The 11,067-nt window shown below is 46.1% G+C and overlaps 1 protein-coding gene across 1 annotated transcript; it reads left to right on the forward strand.

Moving 5' to 3' along the window:
- Positions 1-2,127: 2,127 nt before the first annotated feature.
- Positions 2,128-9,663, forward strand: LOC104278038 (poly [ADP-ribose] polymerase 1-like; the record flags this gene model as incomplete). Its single annotated transcript, XM_009874883.1, has 4 exons — positions 2,128-2,290; positions 2,717-2,835; positions 3,976-4,190; positions 9,633-9,663. Coding segments are annotated over 4 exons (528 nt in total), but the record flags the coding sequence as incomplete, so codon positions are not given.
- Between the last annotated feature and the right edge of the window lie 1,404 nt (positions 9,664-11,067).

Genomic DNA, 11,067 nt, shown 5'->3' on the forward strand with positions numbered 1-11,067 from the left:
GTTTACTGAGCATCTCCTGGGGGCAGGTGGAGGGGGACAGCTGGGACCATGGCACCCCTCACCTGCCTTTTAGCCAACCATCTCCCCAAAACTGCTGCTCTTACATGAACCACCTGTAATTGTATTTTATTTTTTTTCCCCGCACAACTTCTTAAATTTGCCTGCAAAGGGCTACCTCTCCATGCTGCCACTTTTTGTGCCAGGAGAGCACTTTCCGCACCCTGCTGCTGAGCCTTCCCCACCCTACAAGGGCCTGACTTTCACCAGAGCACCCGGGCCCCTTGTTTCCTCTTGGGGAAGTCCCCTGCAGAACAGCCTCTGCCCTCAGTGCACATTGTGCAGAAGAAATTAAAGGGAGGTGCAGACAAAGCCATTAACAGGGTGCTATCTTTGCTATAACCACACTTTTGTTTTGGTTCTTCAAGTGAAGAGCTCTGAATCAAGCGAGAGAGGGTCAGGTGTTTGGAGCAGAGCTGGCACCCAGATACTGCAGGAGCAGAGCAGCTTTGACTTTTGCTTCCTGCTGGAACTGGGCGGTTTCTGTTATCTGCATGTGCCATGTGAAAGCGAATTGGTCTCCTTTTCCTGTGCCTTGTTTAGGTCTAGAGATAGGTGAGTTGAGAGAAGTTGTGCAAACAAAGCCTAGCTCGCCTGGAGGTTTCATTTCCTACACAGAGAGAGGTCTTACTTGAGGTGCACACCATGTAGCAGACATCTATTCACGGCTTGCCATGGTTATCTTAACGATTGAGCCAGCTCTGTCTCCTTCCACGCACCCCGGTGCCTTGTGCCCCCCAAGGCTTTGTGTTAAGGAGAGAGCCATGAGATGAAAACTCCAAGCATGAGCCCAGAGCTCGAGGGTGACCAACTTTCAGTGCCAGAGCTGTGTGTAACTTCCAGACATGTTGAGAGCAACCCCGGGGTGGCAGCTGTGTGGCTGTGGTGTTGCGAGGGTAACTGGTTAATCTGAATCCTGGCTTGTGGGAAGAGTCCTGCTGGCAGTCTAAATGTCCTCTTGCAGTTTTGCTTGATGGTTAGTTGTAACTGAGCCTCCCAGCCCTCCTAGTCCCACACTGTGGTCTTCAAGGCCCTTTCCTTCTCCTCCTCACTCATGCATAAAGCTCATTGCTGTTGTTTTCAGCTGTTGCTTTCTCTGTTGGCAAGTGATACTTAGAACGCTTTCCTAGGTCGTTAATTCTGTATCATCAGTAATAATAATTATATAGCACTGAATATTATTAGTACAGCAGTTGTTTGTGTGCATTACTTGGAGCCAAACCACTACATTGTTATTTTGTCTGATGGGTAACTGGAAAATGAAGCCAGGTTGGTACTTGACGTGCCTGAGTCATAAGCAAGGGGAGCACTTTCCCGATGAGGCTGATGTGAGGCAGGGCACCTGGGAGATGCACTCTGGAGAGGACCTCGGTGATGCTTCTGTCCTGATGCAGGACCTTGTTGGGCTCTGGTTGTTTCCTTTTGATTTTGCCTCTGCATCCTGCAGCCTCCTCGCAAATCTCTTCAAGCCACAGCCCTTGGAGCTGCTCCTCCTGTCTCACGCCTGGCAATGGGATCTCCAGGGCATGGACAATTTGGTTGAGAAATGGCTCTCGAGGGGGTTGTGTGTTGCACATGGAGGTCCTGCAGAGCGAGGCCGGCAGCCTCTTGTGCTGCAGCAGTCTCCAAGGAGGTTGTAGCAGACAAGCCCTGTGTTGCCACTCGTGTTACTTTTTCCGCAGCCTCAAGTTTGCTTTGCTCATGCCTGCAGATGATCTGATTCTCACAGAGAAGCAGCCTTTCCTTGTCTGCTCAGGATTGATATAGCCACACTTGAGGCTAAGACCTTTTTGTTTTGAGTAAAGCAGATGGGCTAAGCAGCAGGGTGATGAACTGGTTAAGCTAGGTAAATGCTCTATCCCCTTTGGGACCTCTCTCCAGCAGCTTGTCTGTCATACTAGATTTTCGTCTTAGGCTTTGTCCTAAATAGTATCCATCTCTTCATTTAAAAAAAAAAATAATACAAAGAAATCACTTCCGTTTATGTAGATACTTCTTTTTTTAATCTTATTTTTTTCCCTTGATTCTGTCCGAGTTGCTTTATCTCAGCCTAATATGCTTTCTTCCTAGTCACCCATGTTTGATGGCAAAGTCCCTCACTGGCATCATTACAGCTGCTTCTGGAAGCGCGCTCGAATCGTGTCCTACGCAGACATTGATGGCTTCCCTGAGCTCCGGTGGGAAGATCAGGAGAAAATCAAGAAAGCCATTGAAACTGGAGGCCCTGGAGGAGGTAAGCAGAGGTCTCCTGGTGTTCGGAGGTTCACCTGGAACCATGCTCCCTCTTCTCAAGCTGTCTGTGTGCTTATTTGATTGCTGTGTCCCTTCAGCAAATGAATTCTTGTGGTGTCCCCACATTTTACACTACTTTCAGGTGAGTAGTGAAAAGGGTCAGTCCTGTGCACCTCTGAAAGTCTTTTAAAATCATTAAATAAGCAATCCTGCACAATTGCTACTTGTCTTTTTAAAGAACACTTTCTATTTTAAAAGAGCTTTTGAGCATGGACTGCATATCTTGCTCTGCATTCAAATTCTTGACAGATGAGATGCTGAAACACAGAGGTTTATTAATCCAAACTGCTAACAATCTGGGGCAGCAAATAAGAAAAAATAAGGGAATGCCTTTAAAGCCAAACTCTGTATTTGCTTTGTTCTTCAGGAAAAGGAGGGGAACAGGAAGGAGGTGGCAAGGCTGAGAAGAGCCTAAATGACTTTGCCGCAGAATATGCGAAGTCTAACAGAAGTACTTGCAAAGGCTGTGAACAGAAAATAGAAAAGGTAAAAAGCTTTTTTTAGTTCTCCATCTCTTGTCTTTTCTTCCATCAGCTCCGATTCAAAGAGTGAATTTCATAACTGCTTCCGTCTGGCCTGCATATGGAAAGCACTTACAGAGCTACGTTTTCTGTGTCTGAGGAGCAGCTGCTCCTGGACCGCTGACAGCAAAGGCATCCCTCAGGCCTTGTAGCCTGGGCTTCAGATCTGCTGATGCTTTCTTTCACCTGGGTCTTAGAGCAGTCTGGAACACCACTCACCAGCATTTCTGTGGCAAGAGAGCCATCACTAACCGGAGCTTTTCCTGCTTGTTGCAGCGCTGCATAACTGTTGTCCTCTTCCTCCTCAGCCAGACCAGCTCCGTTTGTGTGCAGTGTATCCATATTAACTCCACAAAAAGAGACAAAACCAGTAGTGCAGCTAATTAACAATGCAGCCCTGTATTTGAACATGTCTTATTGCTCTGCTTTTAAAGACAGTTGGCAAAATTAAGTCATGAGCCTCTGTTAAAGGTAGATAAACCTGCAAGGGCCAAACACACTAGTGCTGGTACACTTGTGTCTGCAGAAATGTTGGTGAGTGGTGTGGGCAATTTCTTGTTGGAGCATGAAGTCTGAAAGCACCTAAAGCAACTACTTACTAAGCATCTAAAAAGTAATCTGCAGTACGAGGAGGTGAGATATGGTAGTACTGTTGCTTGAGTGCTAGGGACCTAAAGTTAGTTTTTAGAGTTGCCTGCGTGGGGTTTGGTCATGTGAGTTTGGTTTGTTCAAGCTTACTGGGAGTTGGGATAAAGACTACAGGATTACCTGTTTTGAGTCAGTAATTTGAGGATTACCTGTATTGATGACGGTTGGTTGTGGTAATCTTGGAGGTCTTTTCCAACCTTAATGATTCTGTAATTCTAGTAATCATTCTATGAGTGTTTTTGAACAGAAAACTACCTAAAAAGCTGGGTTTTCTCAACGTAGCAAGAGTATTGAAGAAATCAGAGGAACCCTAGAGAAACAGCTCTCATAGAGGAGCTGTTGGTATTTCACGGGTGTTTAAGAAGGATGATGTTGGTAACTTGTTAACATCCTGCTTTTTCCAGATTTTTCCAGAGTAACCAAACAATTGCTCTTGTGTTACTTTAATCTTCCTCAGGGCCAGATCCGGATTTCCAAGAAGATGGTGCATCCTGAAAAGCCGCAGCTGGGAATGATAGATAACTGGTACCACCCAGACTGCTTTGTGAGCCGCCGAGCAGAGCTGGGCTTCCTCCCAGCATATGGGGCCACCCAGCTCCTGGGCTTCAGCATCTTGAAAGCTGAGGATAAGGAAACCCTGAAGAAGCAGCTCCCGGCTACCAAAAGTGAAGGGTATGTGGGCGATGTAAGAAATCGGGTTGTCTAGAGAAGCCGTTGCTTGCCTTCAAATACGTCCATGATAAATGTTTTGTGACATTGTTGTCTCTGTTAGAAGAATATTGGTCATAAGGGGGCTTTGGTCATTCCTGTGACCTTAGCAGATGACAACAGACAAATTCCCTGTCCCTGGGAATGTGGAGTCAGCTTGCCCCCTGTGACTGCCTTGAGAAAATGCGGAGACCAGCAGCTGTGACTTGGAGGACCGATGTAGAGCTTTGAACCATAAAATAATGCATGCGTAATACAAATGGATACTGGCTCTGCACCTCCTTGTGTGATGCTGTTATCAGTGATGGTTTCTCCACTCTAACCACTTGTTAGAGAATTGATTTGACATCTCTTGTCTATGAGCTGCTGATCTATGACAGGCACTGAATCTGATAATGGTGTTTATTGGCCATGCAGCGCTTACACTTGGGTGCTTTTGTTTGCTAAATCTTTTATGGTACGTGTGAAATTTCATTGCCTTGCATTGAAATCTTTAGTGGAGGCTCTTGACAGAACTTGTACTGACAGAGAAGTGGTTCCGGGTGACTTGCTAGCTTTGGTCAATCTTTCTCTGTTAGTGAAGTTACTTGTTTTTGAAGTGACTTCGCCTGGAGTCATGCTTCACAGTGCAAGCCAGTGTTGCGTTGTCCCCATGGAGGAAGGAACACAACGTATTTCTGGGTTCCACAGAGAGGAAGGGTCTTGTTGTAAAACATCGGGCTTCTCCCTGTGCCTTGTAGACTGAATTCAGCAAAGTTTTGCAAAGACTCACTGTGTAACTGTCCAGTGAGATGGATGTTGGGTTCTGAAAAGCCGTAGCTGTGTTCAGCCTGTGCGGTCCCTGTCAATATTGGTCCTCCAGATGTGCGGCTGATGGGCTGCTCAGAGCCTCGTGTGTGTGTATGAATGACCTCCTCGGCCATCAGTAACGGAGCGGGGTGTGCACAAACCCATCTGTATGTTGTTCAGAGGATGTAGCTCCTGCGCTTTACCCTTGGTTGGCAAGTGTTGGTCACTACAGAAGTGTTCAGCAGTGGGGTGGGTACTGGGAGAGGGTCCTGCAGTGGTGGGGGAGTGGGTGCTCCTGTCAGAGCCCCGTCAGGTTCTGTGCTGCTCATCTCATTCGGCTCAACTGCTGGAGGCTGAGATGAGCTGTCTGCGTCTGCCCAGCAGCCTGATGTGTTTTCATGCAGGCATTTTGTCTCTGTGTATTGCAGGGTGTAAGCAGAAGCACAGCATTTTAATATACTCACAGCTTTTTCAAGTAGTCCTTTGCTTTTTGTGCCAAGGTGTGTGTTGCGCTTTGTCCTAGAACAGCGTGTGAGTTTGGTCGGGTTATTTGTAGTTTTCTCCCATGTCTTCAGCAAAGCTCTAGAGATTTGACTGTGTAAGTGTTTCTCTTGTCTGCCCTGACTCTGCTTTTCTGGGCCACTTCTGGGATGCTATGCAAAATATGAAAGCTTTGTAAAGATAGGCCAAGAAGCAGTTTGCCAAGTCACTGTGTAAATAAAAGCCTAGAATTGCAGTGGAAAGAAGCTTAGACTGGTGATGTAGGGTAATGTGAACCAGGACCTCATGCCAGAAAAGCTGCAGGATGTCTCATATTTCCTGCTTTCTAAGCTCTGCATGCACAAGCCCTCAACCGTGAAGGTGCTGGCTGGCTCTTATGCTCCACTACCTTTCTTCTGCTGTTTGGGCTGTGTGCTTGAGCCAAGGGTATTAAGGGTCAATTGGAAAAATAGTTGTCTGTCAAACAAACTGAATGAGTGAGAGTGTACATAAACAGAATGAGTGGAGAGGTGTGATGTGCTTCCTACCTGGTGATTTTTCTGCCAAGAAAGCACAGAAGTACTGGAGAAGCCAGAAGAAGGACACCCTAAAAGCTTGCATGAGATGCAGTTACCTCTGATAATTCATCTTGTGCGTTTGGTTAGATAACAGAAAAGAACAGAAACTACAGCATCTCACAGAAATGATGTTACAGCATATGCTGTAGGTGAGATGCTTAAAGTGACCTTTCAAGATATTTCTAACTGTGCTGCATCCAAATTATATCTTGACTCAGATGTCTCCGCAATTCAGATGCGACACATCGAAATTCAGGTGCTGCTTCTGTCTGTCTAGCCCATACTCTGAGTTGGAGCTCAGACTTTGGGTCTGCTCTGGCAGCCCTTACTTAAGGGCGGTGGTGTGACGTGCCTCTTGCAGATGAGAGAAGCGAGGTGCAGAGCAGGGCTGCCAAGAATAGTTTGGAAAATCCCTTCCCTCTGAAGGGCAAAAGCGGGCAGTTTTTTCTGCAAGCGTCCCTGCTCCTTTTCATGGTCGGCTCTGGGTGAGACGTGCTGACCCTCCCCTGGGCTATGGGCTGTCATGCGTGAGCACCAGCACTTTGCAGGCCTGGAGGAGAAGGATCTTATGGCCTTGCCAGCAGCTTCTCTGTGGACAGAATGCTCATGTACTGATGTCAGGAATGCAGTAGCAGCTTGAGAGCTCCCTTTATGCTGCTTTGATAGCATGTTTTGTCTTCCTGCTCCAAGCTGTTAGACTTTCCTGTATTTTCTGTCTCACTTGTTTGGGTAGAATTGCTGCCCAGGACAGGAACAAGGTGTAGTTGTGGAGATGTCATACAGAGGTTGCCTGAGGCAGGGGGTAAATACTCAGGTCAGCAACAGTCTGGCAGTGCTTTGCAGGGAGGAGGAGAAAAGGGGAGTTCTTGGTTCCTGCATCGCCTGCTTGCTTTATCCCGGGTTGCTGTGACTGTCCTTTCTGCCCTTTGTTTTCACTGTAGAGAGGGGAGCATGAAAAATAGAGAGTAGATTTGTAAGGAAGGGCCAGGCTAGAGTGGGACAATTCATCTCCCTCTTCATCTTCTCAAAAGTCAGAATAAATCTTGTAGTTGTGTGTCCTCTGTGAAGATGAGAAGTGGTTTGTGTTGGCTTACTAGTCCTTCTACCAAGCTGTTGGGCTGTACCTGATGAATATGGAAAGACTGTCTCCTCCCTAGCAAGAGAAAGGGTGTACACAGTAGCACCTAGTTGCTGTTAGCAGCACACTGTGTTGGGTCCCAAGGATGGAAGATAAAATCAACGTGTGTGTATCAGTGAGTGTGTATTTTGTTGATTGTTCTAAAATTCACTGCTTTGGGAAGGTGCAAGATGAATTCAGTTTTGCCATCCCCTTCTCCAGACTGTATAAAATGATGATTAGTGTTTGCTTTCAGCTTTGTGCATAGTCAGGGACAAAAGATTGTTGACTGACACTTTCCGCAGTCGGGAGGATCCCTTCTGCCCTATGGTTTGCTCGGGTGGCTGAAACAAGTGCAGTAATCACTTTGTCCAGGAGAGCAGCATGCTGTCCCTTCAATGCTGACGAGAAGCTGCCAAAAGCGTGAGTCCCTGCTGGAATTTGGATGCTTTCCCTGGATCACGGGGGGCCTCTCAACAGGGTGATTGCCTTCCAGCGGTTGGTGTGCTGGCTTTCCTCTTTTTGGAGACTGGGAGACAAGTTACGGCACAGGAGTGAGCGCTGCTTGCTGGAGGCAGCCCGACTGTCAGCCTGCCGAGGGAGAGGCACTGCAGATACACGGTGTTTGGGCACCCGTCCTAAATATTTATGTGATTAAGCCCTCTGGCTTGGGGAGGTGCAGCAAAGTGTTTTGTGCTCAAGTGGATGTGTTTCTCCCAGATTCTGCAGCGTACCCATAACTCTGTTAAAACTTACACAAGTCGTTGTCCTTGTGATGGCACCCAGTGGATGCTCTGGTCTTGCCCCTTGCAGAGACTGCAGCTGGGGATGAGAGGGCACTTGCTTGGCCTGGGGACTTCTGAAGGCACGACTTTTGTGTGCATTTTATCCAGTTCTACTGTGCTGGTTCCTGCTTGCCTGATTTGGAACACAATGTGGAGTTTTTATCAAGAAATGCAAGCAATTGCATAGCACAGGGCAACTGTTGTCCCCACTGAGGCAGTGGACCTTACAGCATAACCCCGGCTCAGCTCGTGGGACCTGGCAGGGGACAGCTGATTGATGAATTGTTCTGCAAAACCAGCCCCTTAAAGACTTGCTCAATGTTCTGCATCATGGTTTGATCAGTGGGATAGTGGTGGACACTGCAGATAAAGTGAGAGCTTGGCCCAGTTGTAGGGCCAGGACAGTTACTAGAACTTACAGATCCCTCATGCATGAGTCTTCCGGAGAAGAGTACCTTTTGACATCCTCATGCAACTTTATAGCTAATAAGACTAACTCTGCATGACAGCTTAACGGTAGCAAAGTGCTAGAAAGTGAAGTGTTTAAAATTGTAAGTAGGAGAGCAATCAGGAATGTCAACTTTATGGCTTAACCATCAGCCACAGCTTAAAAAGTTTAGGCAGACGCTTTTTTAAAATGAAACCTGGCTGATGTTTCAAAATAACAGCTCTGTCAAAATGAAGTGTGAGATTCAAGCTGTGTCCATGCTCTGTCACAAGTTGGAAGCCCATCCTGCCTCACCTGGGGCAAAATTTCCCTTTATTTCCTGACAAGGAGAGCACGCAGTCATTTCATTTGTTGATATTGATGTATTTTGAAGCCAGGCAGAGCCAGGGGATGACCTGACTCCGGAAACATAAGTGTTTTTCCTCTGAGGTCTCTCATCATTCTGAAATCTGCCAAAATCCCTCCGTTTTCATTTGGCTTCCTTTTCTTTCCAGTCTTTCTTGAGCAGCATTTTCTTTAACTTCTCCCTGCACAGCTCTGAGCCCCCAGTGCCTAACAATAAATTTCCTCATACACAACTGCACAGTAGTACATCGCAAAACTGCTGTCAGCCTGGGAGCACTTTGCAAGTAGAAACTTGATTCCTGTCTGATTTCAGAGACCCAACTTAATTCTGGTCTGAATTGGAACTAGCTGGGAAGTATCTCATTTCCTGGCTTATTAGAGTTACCATGTTTGCTGTCCTTTATTTAGTCTGGACTGTCTAAGCTGAAAAATCAAGCTGTTGATTCAGCTGGAAGATGCTGTGATCTTTCTAACCTGCATTGCTACACCTGCTGAGATTTGGAGAGGTGTGCTGATGTTCAGTGATTCTTAAGTGTGCCTTTGGTGTAACTAATACAGATGTAGATGAACATGCCTGAAAACATTGCACTATTTCCTCTGCTCTTCTGCCGGACCATACAGTTACCCTGTGGAAAAGCTCCAAGTGTACCTGACCTGATTGAGGCGGCTCGCGTTGCAGAGCCAAGTATATGTCTACAGTTTAGCACTGAGGAATTTGAAAAATGGGTTTGCCTGCCAACACTGAGGATATTCAAGCCTCTGCAGATATCAGCAGTTGGTAAATTGACCTCTGCTAACTGATAGACAGGCATTTAAATAACTTCCTCTCATGTGTATGTGTTGTGTTTTGTTTTTCTCTATTAGAAAGAGAAAAGGAGAAGAGGTAGATGGAAATGTGACTGTGAAAAAGAAACAGAAAAAAGAAAAAGAGAAAGAATCAAAGCAGGAAAAACAGCTGAAGGTGAGTTTAAGCTGACCACATCCTAAAAGCTACTTTGTTAGAAGAGAGCAGTGCCAGGCACCGAGAGATGGGTTGTAGTGGTGCCCAGACAAAGCAGAGCTGCTGCACGGTCGCTCCTCCTGTCGTGGCGCAGGACATGCCCTGTCACTAAGGCTTTGCTGAAGGCAATTCACCCTGCTGCTTACTCCTGAAAGACAGGAAGGAAGTTCTCTAGGACTTGTGCTTATTGGATTTAAATAGATTAGAGTAAATGCCTTCTCTTGGGGAAGCTAGTTCTGTGGTCCTTGCTGTATCATCTGGCTGTGGTGACTGAAGCTCGGAGCCCAAGCGCTGTTGCAGAGCAGCTTGGAATCCAATAAATAGCTCGTTGTAAAAGGTAAACAGAGGCAAAGTGCAGAACTAGATTAATGAGGAATATCTTTTCTCTCACCCTCTGGGGAGCTGTGTTCATTTCTTGGGTACAAAGTGTCATAGATGACAGTTTTCTACCTTTCACTTTCTAGAATATCATGGGAAGTATTTCCAGCAGAGAATCAGGAATTTTGTATTTATTGAAAGTTTGGCATAGTTACTTTCCAAGAAAAAGAAATAACAAGCTGCAATTGTCCTGATTGTGCTGTAGAAAAATGATGTGTCTGCCTTTGAAGAAAAGTTTTCTTTTTTGTCGTGTTGCAATGCCTTAATTTTCAATAAAACTTAATTGAGAGGTTATTGAGGTTTTGCTACTGGAGTGCACATGTTTAGGACAGATCAAGGCCGTTTGTGGATCAGGGTTAACTTTGGCTTCACTAACAATTTTTTTTTTTAACAGCATTTCATCAAGCATCATGATCACTAACACTGAAAATTAAACCGTTTAACACACTCTTCCAGGGAAGACTGCATTTTTGATTGTAGCCAGTGAATAACATTCAGAAACTCTGATATTTTAGGATGCTTCTTTGCTGTCCAACCCTTCCACCTTTTGTAGAAAGGCCCTGAAAAATGTTCAGGCTCCTCCACACTGCTGCAGGTGACCAATCTGGTAGAAATTCCTCTTATGCGTGGCTGGCTTAGAAGAGCAGCAGTGCTGATGAGCATTTCTGAGATTTGTTTTAAGGCAAGGCTCAAATGCAGCCACATCCCTGCCGTTGTCAGTGTCAGCTAGTTCAGTAATATTTACAAAGGCCGTCAAGAGCCTGTTAGGAGTAGAAGTGCGATAGAAGCATGAATTCCGCTCTACCTAAAAGCTAGCTCTATTGTTAGTACTGTTTGTACCTTCTTGGGTGCGATAGTGCTGTAAAGGTTACTCTGTGGTGTTTATTCACGTGTGCATGATGGAGGAGCCTTGGTTCATAC

This window comes from Apaloderma vittatum, unplaced genomic scaffold (genome assembly GCF_000703405.1).
Source record: "Apaloderma vittatum isolate BGI_N311 unplaced genomic scaffold, ASM70340v1 scaffold29098, whole genome shotgun sequence".
Taxonomy (NCBI): domain Eukaryota; kingdom Metazoa; phylum Chordata; class Aves; order Trogoniformes; family Trogonidae; genus Apaloderma; species Apaloderma vittatum.